We start from the raw sequence: 17,084 nt of genomic DNA on the forward strand, positions 1-17,084 counted from the left end.
AAAGAATCACAAATCACAATTTAAAACTTCACACCACATGTTCACACCTATGCACTTTTTTAGTGCGTTTTCCGTTGTGCAGAAACACACTGCCGTCTATCTAACATGGATTCCTACGGATGTAGTTCACACCTGTGCATTTTATGGAAAGGGAGTTTTTTTTTTTCAGTTTTTTGGTTCTATAGATTGATACATGGATAAAAATCGTGTATTGAAAAATGCAAAATGCACCTGGAATATGCAACCCGCATAGGTGTGAACCAGGCCTTTAGGTTAAGAAAAACAAAAGAGAGGGGGGAAATCCACTGAACTGCATCAAAAATGCACCTGGAACACGTCAAAAGCATGCATGCGGAAATGCATCTGGAGGCTGATAGGAGGAGAGAGCAGAGTGACAGAGAGAAGAGCTCATCAGTCTGCTGCTTCAGCCCTTTCCTCCACAGCGTGACCGTCCCTGACCCCTGACCCCTTTCATTCATTGCATTTCAGTTCTTTCAATCACAGAGGCTCAGCATCAGCATGTGGGCATTACCTGAGACCTATGCACATGCAGTCTGCCTAGGGATATCCACCAGTGATGGCTGGTGTTTTTTTGGGGGGGCGGCAAACACCCCCCGGCGGCACCTCAACCCGCCCGCCTGTCCGCTCGCTGACTGACTGCTGGTCTGAAACTTAACCCATTAAGGTGGTGGGCATTTGTGCAGCGTGCATTCAGGCAGCAGGCTTCTGGGCAGGCGACCATTCGTGTAGCAGGCATCTGGGAAACGGGAATCCGGAAAGCATGCCTTGGGCATCCAGGAAGCAGTAATCCGGGAGGCGGGCAACTGGGAATCGGGAATCCGGGAAGCGTGCAACCGGGAAGCGGGCATCTGGGAAGCGGGAATTCCGAGAAGAGTGAAGCAGGCATCTGGGAAGCGGGAATCTGGGAAGCATGAAGCAGGCATCTGGGAAGTGGGAATCTGGGAAGCATGAAGCAGGCATCTGGGAAGCGGGAATTCGAGAAGCACACAACAGGCAGTGGACAGCAGGCATTCGGGTATCTGGGAAGTGGGAATCCGGGAAGCGGAAATCTGGAAAGCGGGAATCCAAGAGGCGCGCAACAGGCATTCAGGCAGTGGACAGCGTTCATTCGGGCATTCTGGCATCTGGGAAGTGGGAATCTGGGAAGCAGGCATATGGGAAGTGGGCATCAGGGAATCCGGGAAGCGAGCATCTGGGAAGCGGGAATCCGGGAAGCGGGCATCTAGCAAGCTGGGAAGCAGGCATCTGGGAAGTGGGAATACGGGTAGCTGGCATCTGGGAAGTGGGCAACCAGGAAGCGGGAATCTGGGAAGTGAGAATCCTAGAAGCGCGCAACAGGCATCCAGGCAGCGTGCATTTGGGCATCTGAGAAGGGAGAATCCAGGAAGCGGACATCGGGGAATCGAGAATCTGGGAAGTGGGCATTTGGGAAGCCAGGAAGCGGGCATCTGGGAAGTGGAAATCCAGGAAGCGGGCATCTGGGAAGCAGGCATCCGGAAAGTGGGCATCCGGGAAGCGCTCAACGGGCATCCGGGCAGCAGGCAGCGTGCATTCAGGCAGCAGGCATCCAGGAAGCGGCTCCTGTGTTCAATCCTACTCGCTTCCGCCGTGCATCTCCTCCCCTCCTCCTAGGCATCCAATAGGATCACCTGTTCTTTCAGCCAATCGTGCGACGGGTCTAAGACCCTCTTCCTGATTGTCCGGGAGGAGGATCAGTGTTACAATAGTGAATATTCATTCGCTGTTGTAACACACCTGGATGGGCTCTTAGCGCAATGCTCTGCACCCAAGTCCTCCCTATTTTGAAGCCTGTTAGAGCCTCTAACTCCAATCAGTGCTTCAAAAAACACCCCCCGCCATAGGAATTCATGCCCCCGGCGTTCTGCAAGGGGCCGGACGCATGGATGGGGGGGGCGCCCTAATGGATGGGGCCGCCCCTGATATTCACTCCTCCAGACTGACATCCACCCAACCACGATCTGCCTGCATTGTATAGAGAAGCACAGAGACCCAGTGATGATGGACCTAAAATAATGTAATGAACACGGCAATCTTTCATTTCAAAAGGTCAAGGTAAGCAGATTAAACCTTAACGTCCTGATTAATACTTTGATTACTTACAGTATATGATCGGTTCACTCCATCGACTCCAATTTTTGTTGTCCGAGCAGCTCTCCTTCCACTTCACTCTCATGGATACAGAAAGGTTTTCATTATCAAGCAGTATAGCTGCTTTGTAAGAATTCTGCTCTCCAGCTATTTCAATGTTATCTCCCTACAATGAAATGATTGCAGTGAGTAGAACACGGAGTAGGAGTGCATTGTATGGATCTGGACTTATTTACATCAATCAGATTAAAGCCGGCCATGCATGGAACAAAATTCGTCCAGATCTGCAGGGCCAGATATTGATCCATGCATGGGCTAGTTGGCTGTACACAGGTGGATTTATCGATTGAAGCAGCCTGTCTGGGTTTTCCTGAACGATTGGTGCCGCCAGCTACACCCGGCAACACTGATCATTGTATTCTGCCGGTGGGGAAGACAATAGACATGTGCACTGCCGAAAAAAGGTGTTCCTTTTTGTTTCATTCGTTTTTCGAATTCGAAAGTTCGTAAATTTGAAAATTCGTAAATTTGGAAGTTTGTAAATTTGGAAATCTGGAAATTCGACAATTTGGTAATTCGTAAATTTGTAAATTCGTAATTTGTAAATTTGTAAATTAGTAATTTGTAAATTTGTAAATTCAGAATTTATAAATTTGTAAATTTGTAATTCGTAAATTTGGAAATTTGTAATTCGTAAATTTGGAATTCGTAAATTTGGAAACTTGGAATTCGTAAATTTGGAATTCGTAAATTTGGAATTCGTAAATTTGGAATTCGTAAATTTGGAATTCGTAAATTTGTAAATTCAAAAATTTGTAAATTTGGAATTTGTAAATTTGGAATTTGTAAATTTGGAATTTGTAAATTTGAAATTTGTAAATTTGGAATTTGTAAATTTGGAATTTGTAAATTTGGAAATTCAAAAATTCGTAATTCGGAAATTTGGAAATTCAAAAGGAAAATACAAAATAAAACAAAACAAAATCCGAAAAGTCAAAAAATTTTAAAATAATAACTTATTAATAAAAAGTTACTATTAAATTATAAGTATTGGAATTTCCTTTCAAATTTGGCTGTTAGCGAACATAATAAATACGAATTTATCTGAAGTTACGAATTATCCAAAATATGAAATGTCACATCTGTTGTGAATTAATGAAGAAATACATTTAATATTCACTGGCAGAGATGAGAGATTTCAGTAGGCCTAGAAATTGAAGTGAATGATGAGCTTGTTTTCTCTTTTACAAGTTGTTACTACATCAATTATTAAAAACCTTTAGGAGCAGGTATTGAAACAGAAACTAGCTGGAACAATGGCAGCTCTCATCACAAAAGAAGGAGATATTTACCTGGTTTTAGTGGATAAACAAACACGACAAACACAGCCATAGGAAAAAGGGTTAAGGCCGGTTCACACTGTGGGCGATGCGAGGCGACACGACTTGCCTCGCCGCAATCTGACAAGTCGCCCCCGTTCTGTACAATGGAACCGTTCTGAGAGGAGCGACTCGAGTCGCTCCGACTCAGAAAAAAGGTTCCTGTACTACTTTCGGGCGACCTCGGGGCGACTTGCATTGACTTCTATACAGAAGTCATCTGCAAGTTGCCGCTGAGGTTGCGGCAGGTCGCGGCGAGGCAAGTCGGTGTCGCCTCGCATCGCCTGCAGTGTGAACCGGCCCTTATACAGATTGTTATCACATAGAATACACTTGTATGAATTTTTAGGAACTTATGGACACAGCTAAGCTATCTAAACATTTATTGGACTGCTCAAAGTCCATCTCAACACATGTTAGAAAGCTGTGAAGTTTGTGCAAGACAGAAATATTTCAAAGTACCTGTGATCTTTTATAAGTCATTCAAATTATATGTGATATTTGTAGGTCACAAAAGAGATGTAGCACTAACCCCCGAAGGAGCTGCTGGTTAGATTTGGGCTTACCGTTACCTTCTGTTTTCCTTGTTGCACGTCTAGGGGTGTCCCGTGGTAAATGGCCCAGTAACTTGAGAGACCGACAACAGATCCACTTGAATGGAATTTATTTGCAAAACGTAGACAATGAACAGTCTCTTGAATTGGGATCAGAGGGTTGGAAAGGAAGTTTAGGTACTCTTATGCCTTGTAAACACAATCAAACTATCCGGCGGACTTGGTCCGGCGGACCAGAGTCCGCCAGACAATCCGCCCGTGTGTGAGCTCTGGAGGACTTTTTTTTTTTACCCAAAAGTCCGGCGGACTTAGGCCGCGTACACACGGGCGGATTGTCTGCCCAACTAAGTTCGTCAGACAATCCGACAGACAGTCCGTCCAACATTTGAATGAACGGACTTGACCACACACGATGAACAGACAGTCCGCTGAAAGCTTGCGCGATGACGTGTACGGCACGTACGACGGGACTAGAAAAACGACGTCCAATACACTGCAATGCAACCTTCGGCCGTGTAAATCCTTTCTGAGCATGCGCCATACTTAGTCCGTCCAACTTGCCTACACACGAGCGGACTGTCCACTGAAACCAAGTTTGGACGGACAAAACCAAGTTTGGACGGACAAAATTACGGAAATTCCGAAAGACTTAGTCCGTCAGACTGTCCGCTGAAAAAGTCCGCTGAAGCCCACACACGAGCGGATTGTCCGCTGAAACACGGTTCAGCGGACTAAGTTGGGCAGACAATCCGCCCGTGTGTACGCGGCCTTAGAGTAGTTTTGACTCAAAAACTGTCCGGCGGACAATCTGGCCGTGTGTGTGCTAGTCCGCCGTACTTTTGAAATGAACGGACTTTCCTGCACGGAGAAAAGTCCGCTCATTTTGAACGTGGCTCCAGGTAACCGGGACTAGCGAAGAAAGTCAATGCCGCCTTCAGTGGTGAGATTGACATTTCAACCTTTTGTTATGTTACAGCCTTATTCAAAAATATATTAAATTCATTATTTTCTTTAAAATTCTACAAACAATACCCCATATTGACAACAAGAAAGAAGTTTGTTTGAAATCTTTGAAAATTAATTAAAAATAAAAAAACAAAAAAATCCCATCTATATAAGGATTCACAACCTTTGCCGTGACACTCACAATTTAGCTCAGGTGCCTCCTGTTTCCACTGTAAAGTAGAGTGGCCAGACGGAAGCCACTCCTCAGTAAAAGGCACATGGCAGCCCATCTGGAGTTTGCCAAAAGGCACCTGAAACACTCTCAGACCATGAGAAACAAAATTATCTGGTCTGATGAAACAAAGATTGAACTCTTTGGCTTGAATGGCAAGCGTCATGTCTGGGGGAAACCAGGCACCTGTCCAATACCATCCCCACAGTGAAGCATGATGGTGGCAGCATCATGCTGTGGGGATGTTTTTCAGCGGAAGGAACTGGGAGACTAGTCAGGATTGAGGGAAAGATGAATGCAGCAATGTACAGAGACATACTTGATGAAAACCTGCTCCAGAGCGCTCTGGACCTCACACTGGGGAGAAGGTTCATCTTCCAACAGGACAACGACCCTAAGCACACAGCCAAGATAACAAAGGAGTGGCTACTGGACAACTCTGTGAATTTCCTTGAGTGGCCCAGTCAGAGTCCAGACTTGAACCCGATTGAAAATCTCTGGCGAGATCTGAAAATGTGCTGTGCACCGACGCTCCCCATACAAACGGATGGAGCTTGAGAGGTCCTCCAAAGAAGAATGAAAGAAACTTCCCAAAAATAGGTGTGCCAAGCTTGTAGCATCATACTCAAAAAGACTTGAGGCTGTAATTAATGCCAAAGGGGCTTCACCAAAGGTATTGAGCAAAGGCTGTGAATACTTCTGTACATGGGATTTTTTCCTTTTTTATTTTTAATAAATTTGCAGATTTCAAACAAACTTCTTTCACATTGTCATTATGAGGGATTTTTTTTGTAGATTTTCGAGGAAAATAATGAATTTAATGCATTTTGGAATAAGGCTGTAACATAACAAAATGTGGAAAAAGTGAAGAGCTGTGAATACTTTCCAGACGCACTGTACCTCGCATTAAGGGAAAGACCATTTTGATCCAGTCTGCTACCTTGACTGGCGCATTCTGTTCACCCTTCTTCAATCCGGAGGTCAGCCAGCAATAAAATCAGCAGAAGGGACTGTTGGGGAAAGGCCAATGTGGGCAGATCGGCAGAGCTGGATTACTGGGGACTGCATCAGGAAATAGCATCAGTGGACTTAAGTGAGTACAACACTTCTCCAACAGATATTAAGACCTAGGGAAGGGTCAGAGGTGGGTCAGAGGGAGAGATATCCTAATTATTGCCCAGAGATGGGCTGCCAGATTTCAATGTGAGCACCTGACCATGTACAGTGCCTTGCGAAAGTATTCGGCCCCCTTGAACTTTTCAACCTTTTGCCACATTTCAGGCTTCAAACAAAGATAAAACATTTTTATTTTTTGTGAAGAATCACCAACAAGTGGGACACAATTGTGAAGTGGAACAAAATCTATTGGATTTTTGAAACTTTTTTAGCAAATAAAAAACTGAAAAGTGGTGCGTGCAAAATTATTCGGCCCCTTTACTTTCAGTGCAGCAAACTCACTCCAGAAGTTCAGCGAGGATCTCTGAATGATCCAATGTTGTCCTAAATGACTGATGGTGATAAATAGAATCCACCTGTGTGTAATCAAGTCTCTGTATAAATGCACCTGCTCTGTGATAGTCTCAGGGTTCTATTGAAAGCGCAGAGAGCATCATGAAGACCAAGGAACACACCAGGCAGGTCCGTAATACTGTTGTGGAGAAGTTTAAAGCCGGATTTGGATACAAAAAGATTTCCCAAGCTTTAAACATCCCAAGGAGCACTGTGCAAGCGATCATTTTGAAATGGAAGGAGTATCAGACCACTGCAAATCTACCAAGATCTGGCCGTCCCTCTAAACTTTCAGCTCAGACAAGGAGAAGACTGATCAGAGATGCAGCCAAGAGGCCCATGATCACTCTGGATGAACTGCAGAGAACTACAGCTGAGGTGGGAGAGTCTGTCCATAGGACAACAATCAGTCGTACACTGCACAAATCTGGCCTTTATGGAAGAGTGGCAAGAAGAAAGCCATTTCTCAAAGTTATCCATAAAAAGTCTCGTCTAAAGTTTGCCACAAGCCACCTGGGAGACACACCAAACATGTGGAAGAAGGTGCTCTGGTCAGATGAAACCAAAATCCAACTTTTTGCCCACAATGCAAAACGATATGTTTGGCGTAAAAGCAACACAGCTCATCACCCTCAACACACCATCCCCACTGTCAAACATGGTGGTGGCAGCATCATGGTTTGGGCCTGCTTTTCTTCAGCAGGGACAGGGAAGATGGTTAAAATTGAGGGGAAGATGGATGCAGCCAAATACAGGACCATTCTGGATGAAAACCTGTTGGAGTCTGCAAAAGACCTGAAACTGGGACGGAGATTTATCTTCCCACAAGACAATGATCCCAAACATACAGCAAAATCTACAAAGGAATGGTTCACAAATAAACGTATCCAGGTGTTAGAATGGCCAAGTCAAAGTCCAGACCTGAATCCAATCGAGAATCTGTGGAAAGAGCTGAAAACTGCTGTTCACAAATGCTCTCCATCCAACCTCACTGAGCTCGGGCTGTTTTGCAAGGAAGAATGGGCAAGAATTTCAGTCTCTCGATGTGCAAAACTGATAGAGACATACCCCAAGCGACTTGCAGCTGTAATCGCAGCAAAAGGTGGCTCTACAAAGTATTAACACAAGGGGGCCAAATAATTTTGCACGCCCCACTTTTCATTTTTTTTAATTAGTTAAAAAAGTTTCAAAAATCCAATAGATTTTGTTCCACTTCACAATTGTGTCCCACTTGTTGGTGATTCTTCACAAAAAATAAAAATTTTATATCTTTATGTTTGAAGCCTGAAATGTGGCAAAAGGTTGAAAAGTTCAAGGGGGCCGAATACTTTCGCAAGGCACTGTACATAGTTCTGCAAGCAGAGTTGTGCAACCGTATACCTGTCTTGCTATGTGTGTGTGGACATGCATGCACGTGTGCTGAAAAAGGGGCGCCAAGCAAACAATTTAAGACTGAGTCTATTGAGGATAAAATTGGCCTGCACTTCTACTTTGATCAGCCATAACATTATGACCATCCACCATGATCCGTCGAGGCATGGACTCCACTAGACCTCTCAAGATATGCTGTGGTATCGGCACCAAGCCATGTGTAGCAGGTCCTATAAGTTGCGAGGTGGGGTCTCCATGAATCCGAATTGTTTTTCAAGCACATCCCACTGATGCTCAATGGACTGAGATCTGGAGACTTCGGAGGACAAGCCAACACCTCAAACCCATTGTTGTGTTCATCAAACTATTCCTGGATTCCTCAGCTTTGCCAACCTTCTTCCATTGCTCAGTGGTCCAGTTCTGAAGCTCACATGTCCATTGTAGGTGCTTTTGGCTGTGGGCACGGTTCAGCACGGGCACCCTGACCAGTCTGCAGCTACACAGCCCCATACACAATAAACTACAACACATAAGTCTGTGCTCTGACACCTTTCTATGGGAACCATAATGAACTTTTTCAGCAGCTTGAGCTCCAGTAGCTCTTCTATTGGCTTGGACTACATGGGTCAGCCTTCACTCCCCACAGGCATCAATGAGCCTCGGCCTCCCATGACCCTGTCACCATTTTACCGGTTTTTCCTTCCTTGTACCACTTTTATGTCGGTCCTGACCACTGTAGACTGGGAACATCAGACAAGAGCTGCGGTTTTGGAGTTGCTCTGATCCAGCCGTCCAGCCATTACAATTTGGCCTTTGTCAAAGTCGCTCAGGTCCTTACATTTGCCCATTTTTTTGTTCTACTTTCAAAACATTAACTTCAGGGACAACATGTTCACTTGCTGCCTAATGTATCCCACTCATTTTCAGGTGCCATGGTCAGATAATCAATGGTCTTCAGTGTCAATTGTCATAATGTTATGATTGATCAATGTAGGCACCAATGACCTCTGTTTCCGAAAGCATTAAAAAAATAAATGATAAATTGATGACGGTACCTCATTTATTTTGATTTCGTATACAAAACAATTGTCCCTCCAATTGTATGTCTCTGGCTTCTCCCAGGTAATTTCAAGGTTATTCATGCTATAATTCAGATTTATGTTTCTCGGAGGATCTAAAATAACTGGAAATAAAAAATGCTTGTTACTGATCTATACAAAGTCCTCCAGCCAATGTAGAGTAGGTGTGCCACCAAAGTCCAGCTGTAATACTTATCTATAGCATCAGGGTGAGGACAAGGGGTGGGCAGGAGGGATGGCTGCCCTGGGCGCAGCAGTTTACTGTATGGATGGGGGGCTCATTCTGATACAAGGCATTTAGAGAAGCAGATAAAGGCTGAGGGTAGCATGCCTTAAGCTCACGCACAATGAAAGTGGTGGGGGGGGGGCGCTATGTAGATTCTTTGCCCTGGGCATTGGATGACCTTGTCCAACCACTGTATAATATAGACCCTGGACTGCTCTACATTGAAGATCAACTGTATGATGTGCCACACTAAGGGCCCTATATTACCAAAAGTTTTGGAACGCTTGCCTTTGCACGCTCATGAACTTTAATGGCATCCCAGTCTTAGTCTGTAGGCTTCAATATTGAGTTGGCCCGCCCTTTCCAGATATAACAGCTTCAACTCTTCTAGGAAGGCTGTCCACAAGGTTTAGAAGTGTGTCTATGGGAATGTTTGACCATTCTTCCAGAAGCACATTTGAGAGGTCAGGAACTGATGTTGGACAGGAAGGACTGGCTCACAGTCTCCGCTCTAATTCATCCCAAAGGTGTTCTATCGGGTTGAGGTCAGGACTCTGTGCAGGTCAGTCAAGTTCCTCCACCCCCAAACTCGCTCATCCATGTCTTTATGGACACACTCCTAAACCTTGTGGACAGCCTTCCCACAAGAGTTGAAGCTGTTATAGCTGCAAAGGGTGGGCCAACTCAATATTGAACCTTACGGATTTAGACTCCCATACACACTATTCGATTTTCTGCAGATTTTTGTCTTCAGATTTACCAGTAGTGCAAGGGCCTGCCTGATTGCATACAAATTTAAACTCTAATGCCGCGTACACACGGCCAGACTTTCCAGACTAGGTTCGATGGTCTTCCTGACTTTCGGCGGAGTTCCAAGGGACTTTCCGAATGAACGGACTTGGCCACACACAATCGCACCAAAGTCAAATGAATTCGAATGTGATGACGTACGACCGGACTAGAATAAGGAAGTTCATAGCCAATAGCTGCCCTAGCATCGGTTTTCGTCCGTCTAGCATACAGACGAGCGGACTTCTCCATAGGAAGTGGGTCCGGCGGAAAAATGTCAAACATGTTCTATTTCTAAAGTCCATCAGAATTTTGGACAGCAAAGGTCCACACAAGATCGAATTGTCCATTGGATTCGTTCCATCGGACCTTTTGCTGACAAAAGTCCGGTCGTATGTACGCGGCATTAAGGTTTGAACTCATATTATATAGTTTTGGTAAATCTGAAGAAAAAAAATCTGCAGAAAATGTAATAGTGTGTATGGGGCTTTAGATTGGGATGCCATTAAAGTTCATGTGTGTGTAAAGGCAGGCGTCTCAATTAGGGATGCACCAATGCCACTTTTAGTGTAGCACCCTCTACCTAAAAGTTAGGTTCTAGAATAGGATTTTTGTTAAACTTAGGAAGTATAGGTACATTTAGGCAGGCTTATGCTGCATGCTGGGCCTGTTTGTTTTGATTTTGGGACTAGGGCGTGTTCAGAGTAGTGGGGGTGTGGTCACCTGTGCTCTGATTCAGAGACGCCTCCCCTGCTACCAGGAAGACGGTTCTGGAATGGGGGTTGGGCCCGAAGTCTGAGTGGCAGGCAGCTCATGTGGGGAGCCCCGGCCAATTATCTTTCGGTATTGGCAGAGGGCAGGCCTCCCATATAAGCTGAGGTCCCATGCTGCCAGGGAGGAGTTCTGAAGTGCAGGTAAAGACAGAATGGAGTATTGAGTTGCGGGGATGCACAGAGCGCTGAGGAGGGATGGAGGAACCCTTAGATAAAGATCTTCGTCTTTGGAAAGGTGTCAAGCTGCTGTGACTGGGGAACACAGGACTTGTATGCTGGAGAAGATCAGTGCGAGAGAAGTAGCGGTAAAGCAGAGGAGAGTAGATCAGCGTTCTGTGACCGGGGACACAGAACCATCAAGTAAGAAAAGGTCAGTGTGAATGGAACAAGAGAAGAGAAGTTATCAAGAGAAGTGCAGAATGCTGTGGCCGGGGAATGCAGCATTGATAGTAAAGGACTGGCTGGGAACAGTAGTCCACCTATTACCATGTGTCAGACTGTCGGGGGGAGGTACCAAGTAACTCTGGTCTGGTTAGCACCAGGGGTGTCGCTAGGTCTACAAAAGATCTGGGGCTAGAGCCCATAGCAGCGTAGTAAAGAAAGTCATACTCTTGGGTGGGCATACACATGTATATACAGTAATATACATGTGTGTGTATATCCCCAGAGAGCCCCCCAACTTACATCAGGGTCCCCAAAGAGCCCCCCTTAAATCAGGGTCCCCAGAGAGCCTCCTCCTTACATCAGGGTACCCAGAGAGCCCCCTCATTTACATCAGGGTTGCCAGAGAGCCCCCTCATTTACTTCAGGGTTCCCAGAGAGCCCCCTTTATATTATGATCCCCAGAGAGCCCCCTTTGCATCAGGGTACCCAGAGAGCCCCCCATTTACATTAGGGTTCCCAGAGAGCCCGTCTTACATTAGGGTCCCCAGAGAGCCTCCCCCTTTGCATCAGGGTCCCCAGAGAGCCTCCCCTCCCCTTGGGGACCCCTGCAGGGACTCGGGGCTATGGGCTCCAGATTCAGGGCTAAAGACCCAAAAGCCACCCCCTAGTGACGCCACTGCTCTTGGGGCTCCGCGGCACCGGAAGGAAGATCCCCTCTCCCCCATCCCTCCATGCAATCTTCTGGGACACGTCACAGGTCCCAGAAGATTGCCTGGCTATTCAGAGCGTGCAGCGCGGGTCACGCATTCGCAGTGCGTGCCTGGCTGTGAAGCCACAGCCAGGTACCCACAGTCATGATGCCGGCGCCACAGAGAGGAAGGTGAGAGGAGCGGGGCTTGGTACACCCGCATTGCTGGACCCTGGGACAGGTGAGTGTCTGATTATTAAAAGTCAGCAGCTACTTTTTCTTTTAAATGGGTAGAATTCTGCTTTAAGGGTAGGGATGGCCGAACGGTTCGCCCGGCAGTCGGTTCGTGGCGAATTTTGCCTGTTCGCGATTCGCCCGATCGGCGGACTATTCCCGCTGTTCGCCCGGGGGACTTATGTGTTTACAGTGTGAAAGAACTTTGACCCATGATGACACATCCATCATGGGGTACAGGACAGCCAATTGAGACATTTCAGCACATGGACAATTGGACACTCCCCCTAACTTATAAATAGACCCGATCCGGCGGCCATTTTACATTCTTTCGTATGTCACTATAGGGAGAGGTTGCTGTATGGAGCAGGGAGAGACTGCAGTGACACAAATCGCTAGCTATTAGGTCCACAAAAGTGCTTTTAAGGACTGGTATGGTATAGGTATAGTACAGTATATAGGGTTGAGTGCACTGCTGTGCTTGTGATTCCAGCAGCCTGTCTTTAGTAAGTGTAGGGAGGGACAGGACGCTGTGTGTAGCAGGGACAGTCAGTTTAATCATTAGCTATTACTATTAGGTCCACAAAGGTCCTTTTAAGGACTGGTATGGTATAGGTGTAGTACAGTATATAGGGTTGAGTGCACTGCTGTGCTTGTGATTCCAGCAGCCTGTCTTTAGTGAGTGCAGGGAGGGACAGGATGTTGTGTGTAGCAGGGACAGTCAGTTTAATCATTAGCTATTACTATTAGGTCCACAAAGGTCCTTTTAAGGACTGGTATGGTATAGGTGTAGTACAGTATATAGGGTTGTACATGTATAATATTATTTCTTCCAAATATAGAAAGAATATTATACTTGACTGCTGCCCTAATCTGCAGCAGTCCTTTATCAGTATAGGGACTGAGGTACAGTCTGCTAATCACTAGCTACTAGTTCCACAAAGGTCCTTATAAGAACTGGTATAGAGTCACAATATATACGGTTGTGGTGCACTACTGCAGATTGCTGCCCTATTCTGCAGCAGTCCTTTATCAGTGTAGAGACTGAGGTACAGTCTGCTAATCACTAGCTACTAGTTCCACAAAGGTCCTTATAAGGACTGGTATAGGTCCACAATATATAGGGTTATGGTGCACTACTGCTGCCCTATTCTGCAGCAGTCCTTTATCAGTGTAGGGACTGAGGTACAGTCTGCTAATCACTAGCTACTAGTTCCACAAAAGGTCCTTGAAAGGACTGGTATAGGTTTACTATTTGGTGTGCAGTATATAGTTGTGTAATACACGTATAAAATACTTGCACATATAGAAAGCATAGTATAGTGCATTTCCACTGTGCAGCATTGTGACTGCTGAGCGGTTCTGCAGCGATACTACAAAGAGTGACAAACGCAATAAAAAAAAAAAGTATTATAACTGGTGTGATAGACCAGTGGCCCCCAAAAACAACAGATTGAAGCGGGGTGTTATATACCTTCTTCCACATACATACTGCACTTCTCTAGAGTCTTTTGTCACAGGGTCATTTAAAAAATGACAGGCAGAGGAAGAGGCAGGCCCTTCCGTAGGGGTGGTAGGGGTAGGGCAGGAGCAACAGGCTTGAGCCAAAGTGGCAAATTGCAGAAGGTGCGTACGATTACGTCAAAGGACGCACCAGACTTGGTTAAGTGGCTCACTCAGCCTTACTCTTCTGCACCCTCCTCATCCTCTCGATCTGCACCCTCTTCTTCACTCTCTGCTATGTGCACCCCCAAAGACACTACCACCAACACCACCACCATATACCCTCCACTTGAGTCACAGGAATTATTTTCTGATCCATCACAAGACATTGCCGATGCGCAGCCACTCTTGGCATTGGATCAGGAAGAGGAGGTAGCAACAACCGCCACTCAGCAGTCTGACGACAGTACCCAGATCAGCCCAAGGAGGAGGTTGGTCCCCACTGTTGCTACCTACTCCGAGATCTCTAATTATAGAGGTGGGGAAGGTGACGTAAATGATGACGTGTCTAGTGATGTCACGTGGGTGCCACAAGCGAGGAAGAGGAGGGGAGTTCAGAGTGAGCTATGGACCAGCAGATAGGGAGGAGAAGCAGGAAGAACTTAGATTGCACAGGAGGGACAAAGCAGAATGCAAATCTATCAGGAGCGAGTCATCGACCATGTACGGTCACATCTGGTGCTCCCAGGACGCCGGCACATGACTCCGCAGTGTGGGCTTTTTTTAACGTGTCCACTGCTGACAATAGTGTTGCCATATGCAATCTTTGCAGTCAACGCATAAGTCGCGGTAAGCCCAACACTCACCTAGGGATGACCGCCTTAAGATGGCACATAAGCTGCCATCACTGAGCCGAGTGGGAGCAACGGAACACACAAAGCCACACTCCAGGCTCTCACCGTCCAGCCTCGTCTTCTACTTCTCCATCTCCTCTCTCCTCACAATTGTCCTCCACTCCACCTTCCATCACGCCAAGCTCACGTTTTTCTGCAAATACCGTATATACTCGAGTATAGGCCGACCCGAATATAAGCCGAGGCCCCCAATTTACCCCCAAAAAAACTGGCAAACTTATTGACTCGTGTATAAGCCGAGGGTGAGACATGCCTGTCCATCCCTGTGTGTGTGTCCGTCCATCCCTGTGTGTCCGTCCATCCCTGTGTGTCCGTCCATCCCTGTGTGTCCGTCCATCCATCCCTGTGTGTGTGTGTGTCCATCCATCCATCCATCCCTGTGTGTGTGTGTCTCCATCCATCCATCCATCCATCCCTGTGTGTGTGTGTCTCCATCCATCCATCCATCCATCCCTGTGTGTGTGTGTCTCCATCCATCCATCCATCCATCCCTGTGTGTGTGTGTCTCCATCCATCCATCCATCCCTGTGTGTGTGTGTATCCATCCATCCCTGTGTGTGTGTGTGTCTCCATCCATCCATCCATCCATCCGTGTGTGTGTGTCTCCATCCGTGTGTGTGTGTGTGTGTGTGTGTGTGTGTGTGTGTGTGTGTGTGTGTGTGTGTGTGTCCAGCCTACCTGTGTCCCGAGCCTTTGTCCCGAGCCTCCGTCCCGTGTCGTGCCTTGCCTTCGTCCCGTCCCGTCCCGTCCCGTCCCGTGCCGTGCCTTGCCTTGCCTCCGTCCCGTGCCCTCTTCGTCGGCGGCCATTGTAAAATTCAAAAGCCACGCCTCCTCCTTCGCCTGTGATAGGCGGAACACTGAATTTCCCAGCAGCCTGTGTTCCGCCTATCACGGACGTCGTATCATCCTCGTCCGTAGTACGAGGATGAGACGATGCCCGTGATAGGCGGAACACAGGCTGCTGGGAAATTCAGTGTTCCGCCTATCACAGGCGAAGGCGGAGCCGGAGGCGCGGCTTTTGAATCATAGAATGGCCGCTGTCTGTCTGCTCGACACGCTGATCGAGCGGGCAGACAGCGATGACTCGAGTATAAGCCGAGGGGGGCACTTTCAGCCTCAAAAAAGAGGCTGAAAATCTCGGCTTATACTCGAGTATATACGGTAGGCAGGCTTCCGTGGGTCAAATGTTGGAGCGTAAAAAAATGACGCCGGATAACCCTCTTGCCCAACGGTTGACGGCTGGTTTGTCAGAACTGGTAGCCCGCCAATTACTGCCATATAAACTGGTGGACTCGGAGGCCTTTCGAAAATTTGTGCCCATTGGAACACCACAATGGAAGGTCCCAGGAAGGAAGTATTTCTCACAGAAGGGCATCCCAGAGCTATATGGCCATGTTCAGCGGCAAGTGAATGTATCTCTGGCACACAGTGTCGGTGCCAAGATACATCTGACCACAGACACATGGTCTAGCAAACACGGGCAGGGAAGGTATATAACTTTTACTGCCCACTGGGTGAACCTTCTGACGGCCGTCAAGCATGTAACCCGTGGCACCCGTGTAGATTTGGTTTTACCGCCACGGATTGCATGCAGGCCTGCCTCTTCTTCTTCTCCTCCTCCTACTCCATCCTCCCCCCTCTCCTCCTCAGCTGACTCCTCCTTTTCCGCTGCTAGCGTCTCTTCCGCTGCGCCGCCCAAGCTCCCCAGAACCTATTTGACATGCCAGGTGAGACGTTGCCATGCCGTGCTGCGTCTGTTGTGCCTGGGAGCCAAGAGCCACACTGGCCCGGCACTCCTTTCAGCTTTGCGTTCACAGGCAGATCAGTGGCTAACACCGCTCAATTTGACAGTTGGTAAAGTGGTGTGTGACAACGGTGCCAATCTGCTTAGCGCATTGAAACAGGGCAAAATTATGCACGTGCCATGCATGGCACACGTCTTAAACTTGGTCGTGCAGCGATCATGCAGCGATTCGTTGTCCAATACCCTGGGGTCCAGGACATCTTGTGGCAAGCAAAATCTCGTCCTATTTCAGAAGATCTCGGCCCATTTCAGAAGATCTTACACGGCCATGGCTCGCCTTGCTGACATTCAGCGGCGACACAATCTGCCGGTCAGATGTCTTATTTGCGATTGCCCGACGCGATGGAACTCAACCTTCTATATGCTTGATAGGCTGCTCCAGCAGAAATGTGCAGTTAACGTCTACCTGTATGAACTCTGCGGCAGAACAGGTTCTGGGGAGCTGTTTTTTTTTCACCGCACCAGTGGCTGCTCATGCGCGACGCATGCAGACTACTGCGGCCATTTGATGAGATCACCAAACTGGTCAGTCGCAGCCATGGCGCCATCAGTGACATGGTACCTTATGCCTTCTTTATGGAGCGTGCATTGCGTTGTGTCATTGATCAAGCTGTGGAGGAGCAGGAGCGG

General features: G+C 47.2%; 1 protein-coding gene across 2 annotated transcripts in view; it reads right to left on the minus strand.

Moving 5' to 3' along the window:
• The window catches only part of LOC143981695 (granulocyte-macrophage colony-stimulating factor receptor subunit alpha-like), an 87,659-nt gene that overhangs the window by 19,959 nt on the left and 50,616 nt on the right, over positions 1-17,084 (minus strand). For both annotated transcript variants that reach the window (XM_077479709.1, XM_077479708.1), the window contains exons 7-8: positions 9,176-9,303; positions 2,143-2,296 (exon numbers count right to left, since the gene is read on the minus strand). In XM_077479709.1, the coding sequence (XP_077335835.1) occupies positions 2,143-2,296; positions 9,176-9,303 (282 nt within the window). The remainder of the gene's footprint in view (positions 1-2,142; positions 2,297-9,175; positions 9,304-17,084) is intronic.

The sequence above is a fragment of the Lithobates pipiens genome, unplaced genomic scaffold, assembly GCF_037356315.1.
Source record: "Lithobates pipiens isolate NorthernLeopardFrog02 unplaced genomic scaffold, aLitPip1_a1.2 Scaffold_16, whole genome shotgun sequence".
Lineage (NCBI taxonomy): Eukaryota > Metazoa > Chordata > Amphibia > Anura > Ranidae > Lithobates > Lithobates pipiens.